This window comes from Ambystoma mexicanum, chromosome 4p (genome assembly GCF_040938575.1).
Source record: "Ambystoma mexicanum isolate Mex_15411 chromosome 4p, UKY_AmexF1_1, whole genome shotgun sequence".
In the NCBI taxonomy this organism is placed as follows: domain Eukaryota; kingdom Metazoa; phylum Chordata; class Amphibia; order Caudata; family Ambystomatidae; genus Ambystoma; species Ambystoma mexicanum.
In genome coordinates, this window is record NC_090927.1 from 1,171,030,690 (window position 1) to 1,171,057,544 (window position 26,855).

General features: G+C 45.9%; 1 protein-coding gene across 4 annotated transcripts in view; it reads right to left on the reverse strand.

Annotated features, from left to right (window-relative positions):
• Positions 1-26,855, reverse strand: part of ADGRG6 (adhesion G protein-coupled receptor G6) — a 606,009-nt gene that overhangs the window by 211,940 nt on the left and 367,214 nt on the right. For all 4 annotated transcript variants that reach the window (XM_069606809.1, XM_069606811.1, XM_069606808.1 and 1 more), the window contains exon 5: positions 15,990-16,058. In XM_069606809.1, coding sequence (XP_069462910.1) covers positions 15,990-16,058 — 69 coding nt within the window. The remainder of the gene's footprint in view (positions 1-15,989; positions 16,059-26,855) is intronic.

Below are 26,855 nucleotides of genomic sequence, written 5' to 3' on the forward strand. Positions count from 1 at the left end.
AGACAGACAGTTTCAAGAAAGAAAAGGGATGCACGCTGGATACTGACAGGAGGTTAGTTGGTAAAGTAATTAATTGCAATAGTTCAAGGATACTTGGTTTCAGCACAAAGGGAGCAATGGGTCGTAAAATGTCTCTAGCAGCTTCCGGAGAAGAATCAAGGGGACAGAACCACAATGTACCTTGTGCTTGTAGAGGTTCTTGGTGCTCGACAGGGTCGAGTCAGCTACAGGGTGCTTTGTAGCTCCTGTGACAGAGTTCAAGATGGGAGACAGCTGCATGTATCATGCAGCAGGAAGTTTGGCGAGGGAGGCTGGACGGATGACTGCAGGCTAGCATACACAGCGGCTCAGGATCAGGAATCGTTATCTCAGTGCTGGTTGAGAGGTCTGAAGCACTGGTTGAGGCATCTCGGACGAGGTTAGCGACTGCTGCATGACAACAGTAATCAGTACAGTTGGTTGCAGCTCGAGGGGCTCAACTGGCATGAAAAAGTCCTTTAAGGCAGACTTCGGTGGCTGTATGTTGATGCACTCCTCCTAGCCTCTTCACTGGGTTCCTGTCATCCTTTAAGGCGGATGGCCCAAAGCTGAGGAGAGTGTTTCTGGCAAAGGCCTTGACCTTGGTTTGGTTCAGAGACTCTCTGGCACTTGCCACCTAGGAGGCTTGCTTGCAGAGCCTAGCAGGGCACGCTGTGTGCTGGCTGGGTACCAGATCAGGAGCTGCTGAAGGGTCCTCTGGATTCAGTATCTCCCTCTGTTCCCTGGGAGATGTTTGGGGGAGGGATATTGCTTTCCTCTTTGGAAATCCTGGCCTTCCTTCACTGGAAGAAGCTGTAAGGCAGAGTGTACATTCAGACAGTGTCCAAATGAGTTCTTCTTGTTACTCCTTGCAAAGTCTTCAGTTGATCTGCCAAAAGAGGGACTCAGCCAAATGGGCTCCGGTGATTGGTGTAGGCTAAGCCTACCTTAATGAACCAATCCTGGGTCCTCAACAACAATCTCCTGTATGCGTGAGGTCATAACCAGGGTGCTTTGCGACAGAAAAGCTAAAGGGGTGAAAACATGTAATAGTAAGTCCCACCCATCTCCGATCTGTTGTGGATCAATGGGTCTGTCTGGTTAATTAAGTTCTCTGTGGTTCCTGATTAAAGGGGCAGGTCTTCCTTGAAGCTGTGGTGAGACCGACTTTTGGTCTCTGCCATACCACATACTCATACCTTAGAATAGGGTCCCCCTGTCGGGATGACTACTGTAAATACATAGTTCCAGACATGACAGGTCCCTGTCCTTGATACTGAGAGGAGGGAGCTGGCTTCAGGTTGACATAGTGCATATCAAGGGTTGTTGAGGTTTTCATGTCCTCTGTTAATCCTGCAACCAGGCCTCCGTGAGCCTGTTTGAATTAACTCTGATTAGTATGTGAGGCTGCCACCAGCAGCTAACAAATTAAGGGCGGGTCCATGGAGCCATTGTTAGTTAATTAGGCTGCCCATGGCAGGAGGAAGGTTTTTCCTTCCCCCTTCTGATCTGCCTTGATATATCCTGGGCTGTCATATTCCAACTAAATATTGCAGGGGGAGGTGGCACCTGTAGGCTCTGTTCACCCAGGGTACACAGGTCTATGTGTATGCCATTCGGTGAGCATAGGAAAATGTGTGTGGATAAGCCCGACACATTTTCAGGAGGTTGATCTACCATCATTTAATTTAATTTAAAATTTAAAAAAGTGCAGGTGAGCGGATGGTCAAATTTCTCACAGCAACCATACAAATCCCCAAAAAATCCAATCAGTGACTGTGGGCACCTCAATCAACTCATGCCTGAACTATGCCAATACACTCTATGCAGGCCTACCCAATCACCATGTTCACAGTCTCTCTCTCCCTCTCCCTCTCACTCTCTCTCTCACTCTCTCTCTCTTTTTCTCTCTCTCTCTCTCTCTCTCTCTCTCTCCCTCTCTCTCTCTCTCTCTCTCTCTTTCTCTCTTTCCCTGGTCCTCTTACAACCAAGACTATGGGCCTCATTACGACCCTGCAGGTAACCATGCCGCTTTTTGCGGCATGGCTACCCCGATTCTGGGTACCGGGTCCGGATTCCCTGAATGGGGAAATACCAGGCAATTCCGACCTTGGAGGGCCCGGTATTTCCCCATTCAGGGAACCCGGACCCGGTACATCCCCATTCCCATTTCAGCCCCCATAGGGCTCAATAGGAATGGGGATCATGCTAACAACGGGCCTGTTAATTACAGGCCCGTTGTTAGCATCCTGGTCTGCTCGCGGACCCGCTAAGGACGCCTGGTTCTACCAGGCGTCCTTAGCGGGTCCCGCGAGCAGACCTCGTAATGAGGTGGTAGCAGGTTAACGGGGCCGTTAACCCCCTACCGCCAGGGTCGTAATGAGGCCCTATGACCTCCTGACTTCTGGAATTTCCCAATCCTGGTATCCAATCCTTGGCTACTTCATCAGCAATTAAGTCTTCCTGGCCTGCTCTTGCACCATCTATAGCATTATCCCCAATCATTTATCGCTGTTTCAGGGCCAAGAAGCATGTGTTTGCTGTGGATTCATTCAAAAGAACATGATCTTGGGAAAATCAAACGTTCTCAAAAGCATCTTAAGAGTGCCTAGAAACCCCTGCAACACCGTCTCAAAATCCAATAAAAACTGGAAAAGGGGGGTGCTGTTTTCCAATTCATTTAGCTGCATTGTGGCAGGCACTACTTGCTGAAATCCACAATTGAACAAATCACAGAATTGCCAGAAAGAAAACTGACAAGCTACTTGTTTTAGACTATACAGCTCATCGTCCATAGTCAGGAAACACTGAGTGGTGTTTCCTTCCTGTAAAACCTCTGTACACCCTCTCTCCATGCCTTTGTAACTACACTCTTAATAGTCTACCCTTCTAGTTGCATTTACAATCCTATATCCCATGACTGTATCACCGTGTTGTACACGGCTCTGCTGCTAGCCGTCTAGTTTTGAGCTATATAATGCCCAATACCTGCCCACATCTATGATGTCAGCCATTCATGGTGGTATTCGTTTGTATTTGTTCACCTCTTCAATGCAACCCTGGAAAGTCAGCTGGAGTGGCAGAAGGGGTGTTGTTATTAGGAGGTACCAATTGACATTGGCATGGACTTGTTTGGTTGGATCGAGGTTGTGTAGGTGTCAACGAGGGGACTCATGAATTTGTGGAGGAGGGCTCTTCCCTTCAGAGATGGTTGGATGTGGGGGATGTGAGAGGAATGTCACCCCTGGGTCACGCTGCTGTTTGTCATATGGCGTTGAGACACAATTGCAGGGCATATGATAAACCACAAAACAACAACAAAAAGAGTACAAGAAATTGTGACCTCTACAGGAAAAACGTGACTGGATTTTGATTGTCAAACAAAGCCTGCAATGTGTATTACTTTTTTCCCTGTTTTTGGTGCACATCTGATGTTTGCAAAAGTGGGCTGTGGGAGCCAATAGGAATGGGGCGGGTGGGCTTCACTGATTTCAATTGTTCCCCAAAACCAGTTGGATGACAGATAAAGAAAAAGTGAGAATTGACAAGAAAACAACATGAAATCGAATGCAAAGGATGCAAGGAGAAAAACCCAAGCAGGCAAGTGAACACATTGATCAGCTTAATGTATGTCAACACACTGTGGGTCGAACAATAAAGGCTCTATTGTATCTCGTGGTGCAGGATTGATTAAATTAAGAGCCACTCACTTAGATGTTTCAAGGGGCATACAACTGCTAGACAAAAGTTGTGCTCTTTATCTTAGCATTCAACAGAAGATTCTGCTTCTTACACCAAATGGCGGATTTTCACTTGTCCCAATTCTTTTAAGTTTGTTGCCAATTTTGTATCCCCCAAAACACGCTTCACGATTTTGAATGGAAATATCATTGAACGGCAAGTCAACCTGGAGGGCAAACCAGCCTCAACAAATCTAATACTAATGTTGTTTCCTGTGTGAGCTGCGGTGTGATATTGTTTATAGCGTGGAGTGTTTGGTACAGATCATCCTTCTCATTGCTCTAATAACAGGAGCAATCATTAGTAGGGCACAGAAGATTGCTCGAGGACAACGCACTCTTCTTGGGAACTAGACAAGGCCAAGCAGTATGGGTTTGATACCCGGCTCTGCGCTAAAAGGCTGGAGTCTGCCATGTAGAGCAATATAAAGACTCCTTGTATTAGTAATTTAAGAGTTTGATCTTGGAAGGATGAAGAGCTGAGCCCGATCGTGAGGCGGAGGACAGCTATCGTTGGCAAGCGCTAAACTTGTGACACTCATAACACAGCAGTTTATTATTTACTTGTGTTAATTGTCAGGTATTTGGCCCTATGCCGGATGCCAGCCACAGTACACTAAAATCACCTGTTTTCTGTGGTCTACAGGGTCAGTCAGTGAAAGCCTGACTTAAATGGTCTTGAATATTTAGAGACGCATCAGTTATTGCCGCTCTGTGTATTCCATATTGGGAATATATTGGAATATGTAGATTGTATCAGATGACACTCATTTTGGATTCCTTTCTTATCCGGAAATGTTGTCTCAGGAGATCAAGAACCATTCCCTTACTAGGTTCAGGGCCTGGACTATTGGAGAAAAAAAGGCCGGTGTAAGTGAGGGGCCTTTGAAAAGCAATGCCATTGGCGGATTGCCAGTCCGAATGAATAGATGTAACACAGAGAGATTTTACACCTAGAATTCAAGTGGTGCATTGTAGTGTCCTAAAATGTTTAATGGCAAGTACCAATCCTTGCCTGGGAAATGTTGTTCTTTGTCATCTCTTAAAAAGAAAAGGTAGTGATGGAAATGCATCTCCAATCCATTCCACATACCAAGACAAGGGGGAAAATGATGGAGCAAATTGAAGTCTGTATAAAAAATGTTCCGGTTCTCTCTAAAATAAATGTAATGCTTTAATAGACCACATTTGCTTTATTATGTTATGTTATGTTATTTGGCATCATTGGTATGACCTCAAAGCGCTGGTAGGTTGAACGCCCTTGGGGAATGTAGTCCAGGTCAGTCGAGAGAGTAAGGTGTTGTAGGGTGCTTGGGTGCACCGATTATGTGTGCGGCTGATGCGATTGCCTGATGGTAGATGTATCCTAGCAATTAGGTGGGGTGGTATTTGATATCCGGTGAAAGTGTGCAGTCTGGAGGTTGGTCACCAAGACTGGGTTCTGGCTGCGTTATGCCTGTGTAGGACACTTATGTGTGCAGCTAGGCCGATTTTCGTGGGGTATAGCTGTGATTTATCAGAATGTTGAGGTGTTCATGAAGTATTGTTCGTATGTGAGCAGCTAGGCTGAAATTGATAGAGGAGTGTAGCTGCACTCTAATTGTGTGTTTGTGTAGAGTAGAGAGTGAGCATGGTAATAGGAGAGGTGAGTGTCTGGAGGTTTTGATCTAACAAGCTCGCTATTCCAGATTTCAGGTGCTCGTTTGAGATTGCTGCGTGTTGAGTAAAATTATTATAGACTTAATGGATGCATTCAGTGGCGTCATTGCTTCGGATCTCTTTGACATTTGTCAGCAGGTTGCAAGGTCTCAGCAGCCTTAGATGGTCTTAATTGGCATTTATGGAAAGAGACAGGTTTTTGGAGCTTTGCGGAAGGCAATGTAGTCTTGGGTGTGTCGAATATGTGGGGGGAGTGAGTACCACAGAGTTGGGGCCAAGGATGAGAAGGCTGATCCTCTGATCCTGAAAGAATTAGAGGTTGGAATCACTAGAAAGAGGGCAGTGCTTGATTTTAGGGTGCAAGATCGGAGGTAGGGTTTTATCTTCTCTTGTAGGTACGTTGGACCGGTCTTGTGCACTGCTCAGTGGGTAATGCGTAGGGTCTTGAAAGTGGCCCTTTGTCCGACTTGCCAGTGGAGGGTGTGGAGAGCGGGTGAGATGTGGCCTCTGTGTCTCAGGGCGAGGAGGAGTTTGACAGCAGCGTTTTGGGGACTTTGGAGTTTGTTGAGTTGGTATGGCGGTGCTTCCAGGTATAAGGAGTTGGCGTAGTCCAGTCTCGACATAACAATAGACATAACTGCGGCAAGTCGGTTGGGGTAGGAGAGGTAAGGAAAAATTCATCTAAGAAGTTTGAGGTGGTAGTGACAGAATTTTGAAACATTATTGATCTGATGAGAGAGGGTTAGGCCTGATTCCATAGTGCAGCCTAGGTTTTTGACTATATTGGAGGGAGGGGATGGTTGGCCGAGCGAAGGGGGCCATGGGCGCAGTTGTGGAAGAAGAGCAGTATTGCCGCACACCATGATTTCAGTTTTATCAGGGTTCAAAAGGAGGTGGCTACTTGTCATCCATCGGTCAATATCACAGAGACAGGCTTCAAGGTCGGGGCGTGGGTTGGTGCTTTTCTTATGGATTTTAAGGATCATTTGGGTATCGTCAGCGTAGTTGTAACAGGAAAGGTTGCACACGTGGATGATTCCTGGTAGACTGGTCAGATAGAGATTGAAAAGGATAGCAGAGAGGCTTGCGCCTTGGGGTACTCCAGTGTTCATAGCGCGAGCAGTGGAGACAAAGGGGGAGAGGAAGGCGATTTGTTTCCTGTTGCTGAGGAAAAAGGCAATCCATTTGAGTGCCGAGCCCTGGATTGCTAGGGTGTGAACGCGGTCAACAAGGATTGAGTGCTTAACGGTGACAAAGGCTGCAGAGAGATCGAGGAGAATCAGCGCTGCGCAACCCCCAGAGTCTGCTGTGACCTGGAGATCATCACAGATCGAGATCACAGTGCTTTCTGTTCCATGTCAAGGTCTGAAGCCTGATTGTGCGGGGTTGAGGAGTTTGTTGGATTCTACAAAGCAGTTGAGCTGTGAGTTTCAGTCTGGTCAATGAGTTTCACGAGAAATCTGGTGTAGGAGATCGGCCTGTAATTCTTAGGGTCAAGGGGGTCGAGGGATGCCTTTTTTAGAAGTGACTTGACATGCGCAATTTTAAAGGCTTCAGGGAAGATGCCAGAGGTGAGGGAGTCGTTTAGTATGGCTCTTGCATGTTCTCCTGCGCAGGTAGAGAATATTTCTTTCAGAACTGAGCTGAGGCAGGGCTCGAGGGGTGACCCTAGGGGTCTGCTGGCTAACAGTAGGTGAAGGAGCTCATCTCTGGAGATGGGTTTGAAAGAGTCGAAGATTGGTAAAGTGGGCATCTGGGCAATGGGATCAGGAGGGGTTGGTGTAGGGTAAGGGGTGAGCGACGACAATTTGGTGTTAAGGTTTGCCATCCTGTCAAGTGCATTGTTGTAGAAATGTAGCGAGAGAGAGTGATTGTGTGGGAGTGGATTGGGCAGAGCTGCAAGTAGGTTTCACTAATTCGGAGATGATCTTGTGGAGTTCTTTGCTGCTGCTGCCACAGTTCACAATTCGTTTATTGTAATAGGCTTTTTTGCCTTTTCGGATCTCAGATTTGTAATTATGGTGGTGGAGGGCAGACATGGATATGCTGAGTTCGGTTTTAGATGCTCGCCATTTGCATTCAAGAGTATTATTTTTGTTTTTTTAATGTCTTCAGGTGGGGGATGAACCATTTGGGAGACAGTTCTTTGCATGAATTTGTGGGGCGTGAGGGGCTGAGAGGAATTAGTAATTCTTTAAGCCAGGAGTCGAAGGATTCAATGGTTATGGGTCTACAACAGGGCAGCGTTGCAGGGGGATGGAGTAGCAGGGCTTCAGCTAGGTCGAGGAGTATCTTGACTTTGTTCAGCATTTGTGATCTGAGGTGGGGGCAGAAGGAGCTGTAGGAGGAGGGACTGGTGTGTGGATAGAGAAAGGGATGGCAAAGTGGTCTGTCCAGATCAGCGGTTTGGGACTGGATATAGAGACCATGTCATAGGAGCTGAAGATCGCATCAAGGGTGTGGCCACCTGAGTGAGTTGGTCCAGTGGTATGTTGGGAGAGGTTGAGTGCATTAAGACTGTCGACCAGAGGATGGGTCACAGGGTTTTTGGGCATATCAAACCAGATATTGAAATCTCCCAGGAGTCTAAGAGATGGGTGATTTACCTGAATGGTAGCTATTGCGTCACAGAGGTTGTTGGCGAAATGCCTGTCATAACCAGGGGGTCTGCAGATGAGTAGGAAGCTGTGAGGGAAAGTCGATGGTAGCAAGAGTTTTACTAGAAGGGATTCACAGGAAGCTTTGCAAGTCTGGGATTCGACAAGTGAGACGGAAAAATGGGTTTTGTAGAGGATTGCCTCTCCGCCACCTCTGCAGGGTCTATTGTGTGTGATAAGCGAGTAGCCAGGGGTGAAGGCATCATGCGCAACTGGCAAAAAATCATCAGAGAACCAGGTTTCGGCGATAAAAATTAGGTCAGGATTGTCAAAGGATAGGCAGTCAAAGATGCTGTGTCTGTTTCTTGCTACAGAGCGGGCATTAAAGAGGATGCATGGGACTTTGTGAGGGGAGGTGGTTATCGTGACGCTCTTCAGAGGGAGTGCTCAGTGGACATGGGTGTCTGATGAGGTGGGGGATGTGGTAGGATCATTCTGGGTGGTTGGGACTGGCTGAGGGGGGTTGAGTAGGAACTGGATGCCTTTGCACTTTGAGTGTCGGATAAGAGGGCTACGTCAATGTGGGGCGGGAAGAGTAGGCGTGCCTTAGTAGGTAAGTGGGAGACGAGGTGGGGATGATCAGGGGGGATTGGCAGGGTGGTGAGTGGAGCATTTGAGTTGTGGGGAGTTAGGCAGGTTGATATAACATGAATCCCTCACTAAAGGTCACACATTACCTACAACATTTGTTATTTTCTATCTATGAGCAAGTCTCCGGAGGATACCTCAGGGGCAACACGCTCACTTTGGAAGCAAGACTACGTCGATACCCGGTCTGTGCAGTTATAAATAACGAAGGACAATTACAAAATTACAATTACAATAGACCACTCACAGAACACCTGGTTTGCAGAGCGCTGCCTGCCAAAGATCAATCGGAAACGCTGTACATATGGACAATATCAGTGGATGGAGAGGAGCCCTTGCAGGGGGCTTCACGATAAATGAAAGTGATAAGTAAGCAGTATGTCATTAGGAAACGTTGGAGGCATGCATATATGTTTAGGCCTGTCATTCACACTAATGGGAATATCAGTATGGGGGAGCCCATGCTAATGGCCTGATCAGATATGCACTGGAGCTTGACGAGTCTTCATGAAATTTAAAAAAACTTCCCAGTTCCCAATTAACAAACAGGCATCAGAGGGGTTTTGGTAAATCAAGGACTGCATTGCCAGGGCAAGACGTGGTACTCATGGGTGCAAGTACTAGGCAGGTCGAGTAGTCTGGTAGGCCTCTGCAGAGTATGAGCAACCCTGGGTGGCACTGTAGGGATTAGCAGATGGACGAGCTTGCCATATCACACCCTGAGAGCAATCCAGTCCCCTGCGGATGGGACGAGCTCAAGCTTAGTCTCCCTGGTGTTCCTTCCCAGTGAAGGGGTGTCCTCTGCCATGCACAGGGTGCACTACAGTGTGCACTGTTGCTCTGGCAAACGCCAGTCAAGATGGACAACACTGCAACAATCCACATGCTGTGGAGCATGGCAACGCTTTGCGTGCAGTGTTGCCCCATTCTGTTATATTGAAGCACCTGCTGCAAAAAGTAGGATCAAAGTTCCTGTCATTTCAGGCACGTCATTTAGGGGTCACCAGAGATCGCAACTGCGACCTCTGAGGTCTCCCTTGCGACCTCTAAAAGAAAATACATATTTTTTTTGCAATGCCAGCTCCTGGGCTGTGGTCAGCACCATGTGGCTCTTTACTTCTGGGATGGGTGGCTTTCTTGTTCAGGCCCCCTTCAAAAAAAGAAGAAAAATAAAAACAGGAGTGCCACAAGTCTAACACTTTCAGCACTGACCCTAAATAAGAAAGAATAGGAATACCAAATAATGTGTCTTTCTGGAATTCTATACAATAATTGCTAGACTTATTAAAGGTTTATTTTAGGCACACTTCAGGGGGTGAGTCACTTATTTATTCTGTTCTTAAACGCCTCAACTCAGCCTTTCATCCTTCTGAGGTCGAAAAATGAGTACCAACACAGGTTGGGTGATATGGTATTGGGTGTATATTTTTTCTATATAAAGCGCTAAAGCATAAGTGCTATATAATAACACATCATTACCATTTGGTCATGGACGTCTGTAATATGGGCCTATACACACTGATCTTAATGATACATATGGCAATCCATTCAGGTATGAAATGTACATCCCATTATAGTGATATTGTAACCATATTTTTCGTCGTGTACAATGCTATGAGATGCCACTTCCTGTTTTGGGAATGGGTGAAAGGTTGTGTTCCATCGCTTCCCGCAATATCACTTTGGGGTGGGGTCAAATCACATCACTTCCTGTGATGTCATCAGGGGGTCAAGGGTCGTGTGATGTCACTTCTGCTACCCCTGGCATTTTGGTGAAATGGCGTGCCTACTGGTAATCGCCGTTCTATACATTTTTAAGTTTTAAGTCGTGTCCGTTTCCTAATGAGGTGCAGCAAGTTTTATTAGGGAAAATGCGGGATTCCATTTTGACTTCTGTGGGCACGCTTTTTGAATCTTTTTCTGTGCACTGTATGAAAACATGTGTGCAACTAATCAATGTCTTTCTTTTCTGATGATCTTTTATAAACAAAATAAAAAACCTGGCCAACGCCTTTAAGGACACAGGACTATATAATGTGTGAGTCTGTGCGTCTCCGGCTGTTTCATCAAGTACAGGACAGTGAATCACGGCTGAGCAAGTCAACACAAGGGAGACTATTGTAGATAGTTGGCCTCATGCCCTTGTTCATGACCAATGCTCCTACAGAAAAATGCCCAGCTTTAACTCACTGACAAGCCACAACAGCCTTTTTTGTCCAAAACCTATTTCTTTTGAAATCATCACAATGCCTGCATCACAAAGAGATTTGTGTGCATGCAAACTTCACTGTGAGCCGCCCAAAGACCGAGGACCTGGCGGCGAGGGCTTTGTCCTGATCCTGGAGGTGAGTTTGAACATGCACACAAAGATATGAAACCTCATCGCAGCAGAAACAATGGAGGGTGTTCTTCTGTGATTCTTCCTCGCTTGTTTCCTGATGTATCAAAGGACACCACAAACAATCTCTGAACGTGTTAAACGTTATTGTATCATTCATTAATATCCTCCGTTTTGCAACATACTGTGCTGCTGTATGTCTTTTTTATGCAACTATACACAAATGTCTGGTTTTTTTGCTTAGCTGCAATGAGACATTACTGTGTCATCTCACACTGTCCCCAGGACCACAACTAGCATTGTGATGTTCGAAATTAAGATGCATACTCATGGGCTGCTTACAGTTATTCGAAAAATTGAATTGAATTGAATTGAATTATTGATTTTGCAGAGTCCATGGGGCTGCTGTACCGTGTTTTACAGTGCCCATGAGAGTGCTTTACCTTGCCCATAAGGTTGCTTACAGTGCTTTACAGTGCCTAAGAGGCTGCTTACAGTGCTTTACAGTGCCCATGAGATTCCTTACCGTGCCCAATAGGTTGCTTACAGTGCTTTACAGTGCTCAAGAGGCTGCTTACAGTCCTTTACAGTGCCTATGAGAGTGCTTTACCGTGCCCATAAGGCTGCTTACAGTGCTTTACAGTACTCATGAGGCTGCTTACAGTGCTTTACAGTGCCCATGAGAGTGCTTTACAGTGCCCACATGACTGCTTACGGTGCTTTACAGTGCCCATGAGGCTGCTTACAGTGCTTTAGAGTGCCCATGAGGCTGCTTAAGGTGCTTTACACTGCTCATGAGAGTGCTTTACAGTGCCCATGAGGCTGCTTAAGGTGCTTTACACTGCTCATGAGTGATTTACAGTGCCCATGAGGCTGCTTAAGGTGCTTTACACTGCTCATGAGAGTGATTTAAAGTGCCCATGAGGCTGCTTAAGGTGCTTTTGCATGAGGTGTGTGGGTCGGTGAGGATGGAAGACTTGGGATAGAGAATAATGATGAGCAGAATCTCAGGTTTAAGACCCAGGTCGAGATGGATGGTTGGGGGGAGGGAGGGAGGGTGGCTTGACTCCCCGGATATGGAGCTATGGAGCCTAAGGTGAAGAAGTATCATGCCCCAAAGTGTTTATATCTGCTCTGCTGCAGAGATGGCAGGTTTTTGGAGGCTGACCGTAAGCATGTAATTGGCAGGTAGGGATACAATTTGCTAGTAGAATATCTGGTCACACGGCGGTGGGCATCTTTGTGGACAAGGCAGCAGGCCTTAACAGTCTATGCCCTCTTTGGATAAGTGTCCATGCTGTGTTTTGATGGTGGGTGAAATGTGGTGGTTGCATGCTCTTTTTACCCAAATGTAAGTCAGATCACTTGGTTTTGGGCCATGGCAGGTTTTTTTAGGTCGTTTCTTGGTGCTAGGAGTAGATTTTAGTGCAGTATTCAACTTGAGCCATTACTGGTGAAAAGACTAGTGTCTTCCCGTGTGGTGAGTAAGAGATGAAGGATAACTCACAGGAAGTGTAGCTCCTGTAAAGCCGAGGTGGTATTATGCTCATTTGAGTTTTGATGGTCATGTTGGCATCAAAGATCACACAGAGCTGGTTAGTTTTTGATGTGGGTTTGGCTAAGGACCTGGGCGTCGTCCGAAAAGGACAAGGTTGGGGGCCTTATGACCTATTAAAAGAATATCAGACTTCAGAGCACTGGGACTCATTTTTTTGCTGTAAGTAAACAGTTTAGCCATTGAGTGAATTTGTTGTGGCCTGAGGCTCATCAACATAGATGTAGTAAGCAATGTGTAGTTGTTGATGGCGTTGGCTGATCGGACACTTGAATGTTAAAGTGACAGGAGGTACACTGTGGGTGACTTGAATGTGCAGGAGATAAAGAAGGAGAGCTTCAATTGGTGGATGCGGTATGAGAGAAAAGAACCCAGCCAATGCCAATTTCACCTTTGTGGTTGTACAAGGAGGACTGTTTTCCAACTTGTCATAGGAGTATCGCCACACACGAGTGTTCCACGTCTCTATCAGAGAGATAAACTTCACGGATGCCAGGTAAAGCAGTTTCAGTGTCTTAGCTTAAGGGGAATCATAAGTAGTAGTCACATTGAGGCAGTTGGCCTTCCTGAGTGAGGAGAGGTGTGCCGCGACAACTGTTTCCAGAACCTTAGATTTGAAAGGGAGCCCTGAGACGGGCCTGCAGTTTGACATCACATCAGGATCAAAGCTAGCTTGTTCCTTATGGGAGTTTTTAGGCCTTTGATGAAACAAGAGTTTGGTGTGAAGTGTCCACTAGTTGCATAATAAGGGGGGGACAAGAAGGGAAGCCCCAGTTTCATTAAATCAATATTGCAGATATGCGTGGAAGAGCACAATGTTTTCGCACAGTCTTGAGGATGTCTATCTTGTTATGGACATGAGCTCAGGGAGAGTGACCACGTGTTGCTGCACCAATGGACAAGACCAATGCATAGAGGGAAATGGGCACTCAACGGCGGTGCAAAGGTTTCAGTTTTTGAGTGGCAGAGCTGCCTCAGACCAGTGTTCAGGTGTTGGGATGAGGCTCGGTTGCTGATTCCGCTTGAGGGTCCAGCCTTTCTTGGAAGACATTAAAGAGTTCCTTGCTTGAGATGAGGGCAACGTGGGTCAGTAAATTAGCTCTCTTCATCCGAAGGCAGGTATGCTGGTAGCACCTGTCGCAGAATTGAGGGTTTCTGTGGGAATTTTGGAGTGCTTTGCCCCACTGTGTCTCGCCACATAGGTCTAAGCTGAACCGCTTGGTGAAAGTGGCTTTGGGACAATTACGTTCATCTACTTCGAGCGTCATCCGGTCTAGAGCATGCGTCATGCTATCCGCAGATTCATTCAGGGTGGCAACTGGGCTGCTGTAGGCGGATGCATGGAGGTGTGGGAGAATGTTTGAAGGAAGGCATCCATCGTACATCTCTTCAGCAGCGGGATGGGTAGTTCAGCTAAGAATTGGTCAGGCATTGAGGAGAGGATCAGGGGCTTGCCTGTCTAGTTGATGGCATATCCCATTCTGTAGTAAGCCAGAGATTAACATATCTGCGCAAACAATGCCATGCAGATAAGTGCAAAGTGGGCAATGAAGGCAAGTAACTGATTGCAAGCTCACACAGTACCCACCTCTCTTGTGACATCAACAATCTCTGGGCTTTCATATTATAGCCTTGAGCTGCCCCCTCTATCACTGCCACATTTGAACTTTTTATACTTTCTGACGGCTTATGCTTTATTCATAGATTCGAGTGTAAACAAAACAACCTGTTATGCATGTCTTAAAATATTGGCACAACAGCAGCCCCGGTCCGAGAGCGCTGCCAAACCTCATGACTTTTGTAACTATTACAAATACTTGTGGCACATTTCATTTCTTTGCCAATCCTCACCAGCGGCACAGACTGGAAACACGCCTCCCATCAAAGTCTCTCTCACACACACACACACACACACACACACACACACACACACATACATGCACACACACACACGCCATACTCTACCAGTATGCTGAGACAGCTCCTCTTTAGCGATATGATATGATATGGCATTTGTAACGCGCCTATACACAAGTGTTTCAAGGCACGACGAGGCAAGGGAGGAGAACAAAGGGAGGACAGACAACGATCCTACTAGCCCATGTGTCATTCAGATCGCGCAAGTGCGTGGGAAGGGGGCGGGGACAGTGCAGTACATGGGAATAGATAAAACAATAAGTAAGTAACGGCCAGCAAGTGGCAAGTGCATGAGTAAGTGCAGACATCAGGTGTCAAGGGCTGTTAGGGGGACTGTAGGGATACTGAAACAATCACCAAGTGCGGGGGTTGCCAGGTGGGCAGTGCAGGTGTGTGACGCTGGCGGGGGAGGATGGATTTATGAAGTGCTTTGATCGTTTGCAAAGAAGAAAGCAGTGCACATACCGTTGCGTGGGCTGCAAACTCTTATCAAGGCGTCTTTATATCCCATCATGAATTACAAATAGTAATCGCTCAACAAATGAAGTAGTTTGGCTAACCAGGTACTGAAAGCAGCAGTGAAGAACCTGCGCAGTTAACAAAGAGTGATTGGGCCTCATTATAAGTGAGGCGGTAAGGGGTTAACAGCACCGGTAAAGGTGCCGGCGCCGTTAACCCCGTACCGCCTCATTACGAGGTCCCTTTGCGGGACCCGCTCTGCACGTCTGGTTTTACCAGGATCCCGTGAGGGGAGGAGGGAGCAAACAACGGGCCGCTCGTAATCGGCCCGTTGTTTGCTCCCTCCCCCATTCGGATTCAACCCTATGGGGGCTGAAATGCGAATGGGAATGGGAATGGGAAAGGTCCGTGCCCGGGTTCCTGGAGGGAGGAATTGGCCCGGTAATTCCCCATTCTGGGAACCCAGACCCGATTATAGTGGCATGGCTTCTGCCAAAATCGTAATGAGGCCCATTGACTTGAAAAAGTCTAGTTTCAAAATGTCTCAGGCACAGAAAGAAGCATTGACCCGCTGCTGTCATTGCCCAGTTCTTTGTTTATCAACTTGACTAATCCTGCTGGAAATTCCAATGAACCAGTTGCAAATGAGATCCACTGGATCCAGCCGCAGGATATGCATTGTTGAACACTTAGCATTCTTGCAGAAAAAAGTGAATGTCTCCCTGGTAAATAAAAATACAAAGCAGACACTAATAGCAATGCTGAGATACAACTGGAATATTCTAGATAACTGTCCAGTAAGTGGCAAACAAACCACGTGATACCAACTGGATTCCGTAGAAAGTTCTAGCAACTGGTGAACTAGAATTTGGACCCGGCCGAATGATGTTTACGTCGACAACACCCACCCCATCAGAGCAAGTCCAATTTTTCAAAACCAGTCTCATTGCCTCGGGAACACTGGCGCTCTGAATTGACCACAAGGTGACATGGAAACGAGTTCAATACATGTGTTGCAGGGCTGCCCATGAAGAAATGAACATGTCTGTCAAACTCACCTTCACAAACTCCCCCCAGGCTTTCACAGCTTGTAGGTTCTGCCGAAGGTGGCGGCGTCGGGAACGTACCTAGACAATCAGAAGAGCAGGGCATGTTAGAGTCAGTGGCGCAATACAGGTCAGTCGTCTACTTTAATAAAATGATACATATTGCGATATACAATAAAAATTAAAGCTCTGCTATAGAGGTTGGGCCTGTGCTCATGCGGGTGCTGCTTAAAAGCTGATGGCAGTGCAAAGTGGCTTTCCACTGCCAACAAACACCCTGATTCAGAGAGCGGTGTAAAGTGTATTTTTGCAGTGTAAAGTGTCTTTGCTCCAGTGCAAAGCCACTTTGAACTGCACTAAAAGTTCCATGAATCAGGCCCTAAATCTTGTCACATCGTCATGAAGACAGAACATTGTACACAATGGGCCTCATTCCAAGTTTGCCGGTACAGTAACAACGCTATTCGGCAGACCGGCACCCATGAGCAGACCATGCCAGATGCACCGGCACCATTGTGAATGGTGCCGGTGCATCCGGCCTCCCCGTTCCCATTGAGTCCTATGGGGCTCAAATGGGAATCATTTTATTCCGGCGCCCAGGAATGAGCAATTACCGGGTCCGACGGGGCCGTAATGACCCGGTAATTGCCCATTCCTGGCTGCCAGAAAAAAAATCATACCGGCGGCAGCCGTGCCTGTTATACCGGCACGACTACCGCCGGTATTGTAATGAGGCCCAAAGGCACTGACGCGGCTCAAGTTGTTGTGCAGGTTACGCAAAGAGGTGGTTATATGGCAAGCCAAAGTGGCAGACAAGTGGTGCTGGGAGATTGGGTGGTCTGAAAGAAGTTGGGTGAATATGTGGTTGGCAGCAGATGAGTTGTAGCATCCTGCATGGATGAGACTGAACCGATTGCAACAATTGGTACTGATGCCTTGTGTCTGTATGGCGGCAAAACAAACCTGATTTCCTAAGGCCTTGGGAGCACGCGCGTCTGCACCACTGTGCTCAAAGGACAGTGAGCTAAAGACTTGGTTGAGACTCTCCCAGGGGCCATCCACCCAAAAACAGGTCAATGGGCTGTGTTCGTGCTGGTAGAGAGACTCTCAGACCCCCCTTTGTTTTGCATATTAAGTAACTTTGGATCTCACCCTAAGTTACCAAGGGAATCCAGACGTGGACCCCTTGCTCACTGTTGTTACAGAGGCACAGCTCCACCTCACTGATGAGCCCTGACTAGTCTGAGGCTGCTGTTGGTACACTTTTTCAGATAAGAATTACCGAGCATTTTGGTGCGTGGCTGTCCCTGGGCAGGACAAAGACTGATATGCAGGGATATTTCTCCCCTGTGAAAGGGACAGTGAGCTAAAGACTTGGTTGAGACTCTCCAAGGGGCCATCCACCCAAGAACAGGTCAATGGGCTGTGTTTGTTCTGGTAGAGAGACTCCCAGGGACCCCTTTGTTGTGCTCAAGGGGAGGTCTTGGAGTGTCGAGTTCGACGTGCAGTGTGGGTGTGGAACTGACCGAATTTCGTTCGGCTTACGGAGCATGTGCATCAGTGCTGTTTTTTGTATTGTGGCTGGGTGAACAGCCACGTTTTAAGGGATTGAATGTAGGTCATGTGGTCTTCTAAGGTATGGAGTTAGGACAGAGAAGGAGCATCCTCCTTGGAGTTTACAGGTGAATTGTGAGACTGTTACCAGAGCTGTGTTGCTGCATCAAATCATTCGAAGAGGCGCATATGAGATGAGCCTCTTAGTGGTGTTTCTGGGCCCCGAATGTAAGGCACAGTGGCCAATGGTCACTGTTTTGAAGTGCATTCTGCATTTCACCGGGAACCACTAATGTTTTCTGAGGGACAGGGCAATGTGTTCCCAGCAGGGATGTAATTTGGGTGTCGCACATGCAAACCCCGGTGTCTCCCTGGCCACCCCTATAGTCTGCCTTGCTACCCCTAAAAAAAGAAATTAAGAAAAACATTTTCTTTTTTTAAATTGAAGGTCCTGGACTGTGGCCAGCACCACCTGGCTCTTTGTTTCTGGAGTGGGTGGCTTTCTTGTTCAGGCCTCTTAAAAAAAAACAGGGGGGTTCCACAAGTTTAACACTTTCAGCTGTGGCCCTAAATGAGAAAGTACAGAAATAACAAATCATTTTATTTCTGAAATTCTATACAATATTTTCTGGACTCATTAGGCACACTTCATGGGGTGGGTTACTGATTTAGTCTGTTCGTTAACACCTCAAATTCACAATGCAGACAAAAATGCCCTAGCACATTTAGAGTAGAATAAACATCCCACATTTAGAGTAGAATAAACATCCATTTTGGACTATGTATTTTGCTTTTCGCAAGATGTTCTTATAGCATGTTTTGTTCTGCCGTTGTCCCTGTTACGATCATCACAAGACACTCCATCTCGGTTTCCTCGGTCACTTGACAAAATCCTTTTGCCTAAAAGCTTGTGACCAGTGTAGAAATGTTTGGCCATAGCACATAAAGTGGCCCTTGATTTCATTGTGCCACAATTAATACTTTGTTGTAATGTGTCTATCTTTCCTATCTCCATGGCATGCTGTTCAGGATGTTTGTTTGCATGTATACCCAGTCGACCGAAGCCCCCCCCCGCAATGGCCTTGAGGCCCCCCTGCCTGGCAGCTGTGCATTCCACCCTTGGGATTCCTCCACCCTACCACTTAGCCACTGGCCTCCTCCCTTGGCTCCCAGTGGAACTTCCCTCCCGGGCTACCCACCAGCACTTGTTCATACCTTTCTCCGCCCTCCACCCCTCCCTTCCCTATCCGCAGCACTTCTCTGCACTGCGCTTGCACGTCTGAATGTCACAAGGCCTAGAAGGACCACAATTCTATATTTTCTGGTTTGCCATTGTTATTTACCCCCCTGCTCCCTCCCCACTTTGCCTTGTGGTGCCTTTAAACACTGTTTTGTTATATAGGCGCCTAAGAAATGCTCAATAAATAAAAAATAAAAATAAAAATAAATTAAATATATAAATGCATGAGGTAATGAGTACCCCGAGTACGGGATGCCATGTGAGTAAGCTGCTTTCACTGCGCTACTCTAAATTGTTTAATACACAGTTATGAACCCTCCCAATGGTATGTATTTTGCCAACCTGTGAAGCCTGAAAAGTAGATCCATCCAGGCTTCACATTTGGCCAACTTTGCACCAGACCTGCAGATGAACTGGCCTGCTGTTAGATCTCAGTTACCAGTTTAATGGTATCCCCTAAAGAGTGTAATTTGCTTTCTGACTTTGAGAACATTCAGACATGTAATTGCTCATTTTACTGTAGTCGGTAAGATAGCTATAGCCGGTAAGATAGCTCAATGAGTTGAGCACTCGCTGCTGCGATGTGTGTGTAATCTACAGGTTCGAATACCGGCAAGGCAAACTCAGCCTTTCATCCTTCGGAGGTTACTAAAAGACTACCAATACAGGTTGGGTGATATTGTATGTATATGTGTTCTACATAAAGCGCTTAAGCGTAAGTGCTATATGATAACACATCATTATCATTTGGCCTTGGAGATCTGCTTGCATTCACAGCAATTTGGTAATATGGGGTTATACACACTGATATTAGCGATACATATGGGGATCCATTCTTGAATGAAATGTTTATCACATTACAGTGAAATCATAACTATATTTGTCATAGTTTACTTAGGAACAATGCTATGTGATGCCACTGCCTATTTTGTCAATGGGTGAAAGGTCATGTTCCATCGCTTCTTGTGATGTCACTTCGGGGTTGGATTAAATGACATTACTTCCTGTGAAGTCACCAGAGGTCAAGAGTCATTTGATATCACTGCCGCTATCCCCTTGCATTTTGGTGAAATTACATCACTGATTCCTGGAGGACTAGGTGAAGGCTGTTGGCATTATCCAGTCTTGAGAGTACTTGTGAAATTCATGAAAGACACAATGTGATAGATGGCTCCTAGTTGATTATTCATTCTTTTGGTATAATGGGTCGTTTTAATTACTTTATGCCAGTGGGCAATGTTCAGTGTTTTGAAGTGGATTCTGCATTTGACCTGGACCCAGTGGTGTTTTTTGAGGGACGGGTCAATGTGTCCCCATTTTACCAGTCTTAGTGGGAGTCAGGCTGCTGAGCTGTGTACTCTTTGTAGCCAGTCAGCAGGTATTCCTGGAGAACTAGGTGAAGGTTGTTGGTATTATCCAGTCTTGAGAGGACTTGTGAAATTCGTGAAAGACTCAAAGTGATGGATGGCTCCTAGTTAATTATTCATTCTTTATGCCCCAAAACGACCCTTAATACCAAAAGAATTTCCCCTGTAGAAACATGGCAGCCATTGCTCTACTCCTCTCAGGTGCTTTTTTTGCAACACGTCCATGTTAGTATTGTATTGATGCATTTGCATTCTAGGATTCTGCCCGGCTCTATGCAGCTTAGCTAGCTGTGAGCTTGAACGGTGCCATTTGTCATGGAGCAGCATGCATAAGGTGTATGAATGGAACGAGTAACACATCGATGAAATGTATGTAAAACGACTGTGTACTGTGTCACGCCTGGCTCTGGTACCCAGTGGTGAGGGCGCAGATGTGTATTCGTCCGAGTTGTGGACGCAATGCAATATAAGCATGTATCTGGAAGCATGGAACCGTTTCACAGGAGATGTCCTCCTTGCTGCGTATTCGAAGTGAGGCTTATAGAGAGTGTGCAACGTGGACTGAGATGGAGGGTGATGCAGTCCTAGGCCTCATGGTTCTCGGAATATTCCTGTAGGGGACAGAAAGTTCTAGTCCCAGACCCTCCAACCCCTCATTGATCTGCACCAGATTGGAGCTTGCCTCGGCCTCTAGGACAGAGGCAACAAGAGGCTCCTGCAATTTAGGGTTCACTCTCTTAGTTGTCACTCACTTGGGGGATTCAGGTTCTCCGGGGAATCGGCGGGCTGCATGGTCGCACTGTTGAGACAATCGAGAGGTGGCTTGGAGGATATATGGTATAACCCAATCTGTGCATAGCCAATAAGCTGCAGGCTCCTCTGTGCTGCTTTCTGCTGCCACAAGAACCCCTAAACATTTTGGTGCCGGGAAGAGGGTCCTGCAGAGGGTAAGAGCTTGGGGCACCGGCACTACCAACAAGAACACCCAAATCTGTTAATTATGATTGCAGTTTTTTCAAACTCATTGATTTTCCGATCTCGTGACTAGCGCAGACCGCTGTACACCAGACCTCAGATAGAACTTGTCTTGTGGTGTACTTGTCATTTTTATAGCACCAATATTACCATTATTATAGTTTCAATGCAGTGTGAGTGGGAATGCCCTCGGCAGACCGAAGTCCAGAGTGTTGGAGGTCATAGAGTACGATTATGATGCGTGTGTGCATTTGTCCAAGAAGGTTTAGCAGAGCTGGCCAGGCTCTGGTAGAGAAGCAACCCGTGCGGTCAGGCAAGTGGATGGGTGCTGAGAGGAGTAGGGGTGGCGTCAGAGCTAGAAAAGGACAGACGTCATTGTGGGATTTGCGGTCAGACATCAGACTATGGACCAAGTTCGTTAAGTAGATATGTGGAATAGGGCCTCTAAAGACCGCTTACATCTACAGAAATGAGGGTCTCAGTGTTTATTCGGTATTACCCAAATTGACCTTTTACAATTGACCTTTTGTCCTAATTGACCCAATTATAGTGGTCCTAATTGACCTTCTGCACAATTGACATTTATATAATTTGAGTTATTTTATATATGTATTGGGTTGGTTTTGGAATAGAAATAATATGAGGGGATTGGGTGGGGGGTCGCGGGGGATTTTGAATTGGGTGGTGGGTGCCCCGCATATATGTCCTAATTGACCTTTTAAATTAGGTCAATTCTCCAGAGGTCAATTCTCCCGAGGTCAATTGTGAAAAGGTCAATTAGTATACATCGGTTTATTCTGTACCTAATTGAATTGTTGCCTTGCACAATCCTTATGCATATGTGTGTGAAAGCAAAGACTACAATGCATTCAAATGTTGATTGTCTGAAGTCTCGGTCAGGACATTGGTTTTCATGGGACTGTCCATTTACATCCAGGTGGAGGGACACTACTTAAAGAAGGCATTCACTGGTCCAACCTGGCTCAGGTTACATACTCTTGTGTATGCCTTGTCCCCACTTGCCATTGCAGATGCTGCCACAGGTAGAGTTCTCAAGCTTAATTTGGGGATAAAATGACTAAGAATTAATTGGTTGAGATATGACGAAAAGTTGGGTGAGTGAAATAGACAAAATGTGCAGAGAGTATGAAAAGTAACCATGGGCAGCTGATGATGGCTTAGGCACACTCAGTAAAAAGGAGCTCTATGGAATGCAGTGGAAGTGGAACAGAGATGGCCAGTCGCCATCTGCAACCCGCGGCTCTTCGGATCGTTTGGACTATGACTCCTATGATCCATCAAAAACACAAATTGAGGCCAAAGAAGAGCCAACTGGTTCCAACCAATGCTCAATGTATATGACACAAAATGAGAAAGAACCCCTATTTGATTCTTGGTTGCTTCCAAACGCCTATCACTGGCTGTGTCTCCCTTCGGAAAGACTAACTCTCCCTACCTGAAATCGCTTTCGCTAGTTGGTGGTGGTGTGCCGTCTATCTAGAAAAGGGATAGAGGCGAAAAGCTAACTCTAACTATTTAGACATGTAATGTGTGATTAGGTCACTATGAAGGCCCAAGGGATGATGGCCCCATCTACATTCCGTAAATTGTGTGTGCGCGAGCACGTAGTGTACACAGCTACCCAAGTGACAATACAAAAAAACTTTTTAAAAAACAATTTGTATTCATTTTCAAAACAAACCAACATAAGAGGACAGCACTTCTCAGCATGTTCAAGATGCTCAAGGCAACACTGCAAATGTCCCAAGAAAAACCAATAAGGAGTTGTAGGTGATACACAACACTACTCGTGACAACAGAAAAGCAGGCCATCGCTACGGCAGCACATAAAATGTACAGGGCCGCAGCCCATTTGTTCCAAATCTTCGCAAATTTGTCAGGTCACCCCCTTGCTTTATATACTCTTTCCTCCATTGCCCTAGAACAGTCCATGTCCAACACTCATTTGGATAATTTTGGGCTGTCTATCACCCCCCATAACATGGCAATAATCCTTTTTTCTATTATCAAGGTGTTTGCAATAAACAATTTGTCATATCGCGAAACGGCTGTGTCCACTCAGACTTCCAGTAAGAGTTGAGAGTAGCTTGGGTTCCAGCGGGATCGGCAGTGGCACAGCCTCTGATACCCGCCGCACAACCTTCTGCCAGTACTCCTGGATTTTCACACATGCCTATATAGTGTGTTAGAATGACTCCAATTCCATGCAACAGCGCAGACAGTCAGGGTCCCCACTACGGGCCCCGCCGAACAATGCCTCCCTACTATAGTATGTCTGATACAGAGTTTCTAATTGAATCAGTCGGCATCTAGGCGGTATCACTTTTTCACATGGTGCCATAAGGGCTACCTGCCACTCTTCTGCCTCCAAAGGGCCTACACCCACTTCCCATATATTTTAGACACAAGTCAGGTGGCGCTTGGTAAAACTACAGAGCACCTGATACAGGGTCAAGATGGCCTTCCCCACCACAACCTCAGTGGCTGTATTGGCCTCTAGCTGTGATTGCACTGGGCAATCATAAGTTCCACAGAATTGTAAGGACATGGTGTGCCAAAATCAGATGCACAAGTAAAAAATCGTGCCTTGCCAATTACGAGATCTCCCTTCGTTCTTGGAAGGACTTTAGACGGTTGCCCAGTATCACATCTGGGAGCATTCTTATGCCTTTTCCATGCCATTGAGATGAGAATGTCAGCTTCACCAATTCCGGCCTATCACGGTTGTGCCATAACGGGACCTGCAATGTTACTTCTCCCCCCACCTCACTCCTTTCCTAGCTCTGTCCCATACTCTCACTACTTGCTGCCAGATAGAGGGCAATCCACTCTTAGTCATTCCTCCATGCAGCGTCTGTAATGGGTCTTTGGGAACCATACTGGCTCACTCCAACCCAATGTGTGGGCTGCTCCTATCTGCATGTAGCCACCCATTTACTAGCACCAACTATGAAGCCCATTAGTATTTTTCTGAGATCCGGGAGGCTGATTCCCCCACTCCACACTGAACCAAACAGAGATAGCAGAGCTATTCTTGGCTTAGACTCCCACAACAACAGTTTCAGCAAAGCAAAGCTGTTTTGATAAGTTCAAATTCACAGTCCAGGATCCTAACCTGGGTGTTATGCAGAATATATAAATACCTGGGCAATGTCATCATCACAAAAAAACGTTTTAAAGACTCCCTCTGCATGTGCCAGAGAGTAGAACAGGTGGGAATTATTTCCTACTTGAATTACTCCCGACTCATCTGTTCAAATAGTATTTTTTATTTATTTATTTATTCATTTATTTATTTATAGTGCGCCGGAGCCTGCATGCATCGGGGGCGGACATAGAGACAACAGACAACCATACATGGTTGGGCAGACTAGACTTTTATCTGAAGAGCAGTGTTTTCAGTTTCTTCTTCAAAGTCAAGAAGTTGGATTCTAATCTTGGTGAGGACGGAAGTTCTTTCCACTTTGATGCTGCTTTGGCTGGGAAAGATCGTCCTAATCCATTTGCTTTCTTGACGCGTATGGTTTTCACCAATCCTTGAGCTTTAGATCTCAGACACCGACCTGGTTCATATGAGGTTATTTGCTCTTTCAAGTATGCTGGAGCGGAGCCATAGAGACAGTAGTGTACAATTGAAACTGCTTTGAAGGCAATACGGTCATCCACGGCTAGCCAATGGATCGACTTCCTATCTCCGGTGATGTGGTCCCTCCTAGTTTTCCTTCTGATGACTCTCACCGCATTATTCTGGATGGTCTGGCATTGAACTATACAGGCTTTATTTATTATAAGTAAATTAACCCATTAAAAGAAGAATTTGGTGAAATACTGGGGGAGTATTGTCATTTGGTTTGCTGTGCCTGATTCATGGAATATTTGCCTGGTTCAAAGTGACTTTGCACTGCTGAAAAGTGACTTTGCACTGCCGACACAAACCCCGATTCATGGAACCGTACAAAGTGTATTTTTGCAGTGCAAAGTCCGGGCAAAGTCAGCGCATAGTCATTTTTGCAGTACAAAATTACTTTGTCCGGACTTTGCACAGCAAAAATACACTTTGCACGGTTCCATGGATCAGGGTTTGCGTCGACAGCCAGCAGTACAAAGTCACTTTTCAGCAGTGCAAAGTCATTTTGAACTGGGCAAATATTCCATGAATTGGGCCCTATGTATGTGTCTGAATAGTTAGCGTTAGCTTTTCGCCTCTATCCCTTTTCTAGATAGACGGCACACCACCACCAACTAGCGAAAGCGATTTCAGGTAGGGAGAGAGTTAGCCTTTCCCATACTTATCAAAACACAGTCAAAATTGCGGGTTCCTAAGATTAAAAGAATAAAAAACATATATGGGCCAGCATGTAAAATGATTAATAAAACATTCATCGAAACTAAACGTGATTCCGGCAGATGTCAAACAGCTGTAGAGCTTCTTTCCATACGATACAGCATTTATAACGCGCCTGTACACAAGTGTTTCTGGGCGCGAGAATAGATTCAATCTGATCAAGGTGCCTAACAAAATGACCATAATCCTTCACATAATAGTGTTTTCGTGTAGGGCAGGAGGCTAGTATGTGGGGGCTTGTCTCAATATTTTGTTCCACACAGGCGACAAAGTCGATCCTCCAATGGAACTTTCACCCATGCTCCAACATCTTCTCTTGTTTGGAGGAGATTTAAGCGCAAATATAAAACAAAACGCTTAAGTTCAATTGAGCAGAGTTTTTGTAAGATAAGTTTGCAGTGTATTTGCTGTAAAACTTTGACGTGAATATTGAATATATCTCCTCATAATAGAGTGTTTTTCGATGTTACAAACTTTGTCCCAATTCTTAGATTCAATTTTTACGATTACTTCGATGTTGGGAATGTTAGGTACCTCTTCAGATGAAATGTCTAATATTGACATATAGCGTAGAGCGGATCTCTGTAATTCAGCAATAAATACATTGTTATTGCCTGAATCACATTTCATGCCAAGCAAGCTCTGACGTTTGCTTGAATTTCTGTTAAGCGGTGCTGTCTTCTGGTAAAGCAGAACTCTTTGTGTCAGCCATCTAGCAGAGTTTTGTAAGATACGTTTGCGGCGTATTTGCTGTAAAACTTTTACTTGTATATTCAATATATCTCCACATACTAGAATGTTTTTCGATGTTACAAACTTTATCCCAATTCTTAGATTTATTTTTTACGATTACTTTGATGTTGGGAATGTTTGGTACCTCTTCCGATGAAATGTCTAATATTGACATATAGCGTAGAGCGGTTCTCTGTAATTCAGCGATAAATACATTGTTATTGCCAGAATCACAATTCATGCCAAGCAAGCTCTGACGTTTGTTTGCTTTTCCGTTAAGTGGTGCTGTCTTGAGGTAAAGCAGAACTCTTTGTGTCAGCCATCTAGAGGTCAACGAGGACAAACTGAATTCCATTCTTGAAGATTCTACACGTGTGGAAGGAGGGAGGCATTTGGAAGCAACCAAGAATTAAATAGGGGTTCTTTCTGTTTCTGTCCTATGATCCATCACCATTGACTATTCTGGCTAGGGCTGATGGGACTTGTAGTCCACAAAAAACTGCAGAGACAAAGATTTCAGACACCATACTGAGGAAAAATAATTATGTTTTAGGATCCACAATATGGAATATTAGCTGCTCCACTTGCCAAGCACAAAGCAGCGCCTGGAGACTTCAGAAGTAGTGAGAAGGACATGGCGAGGC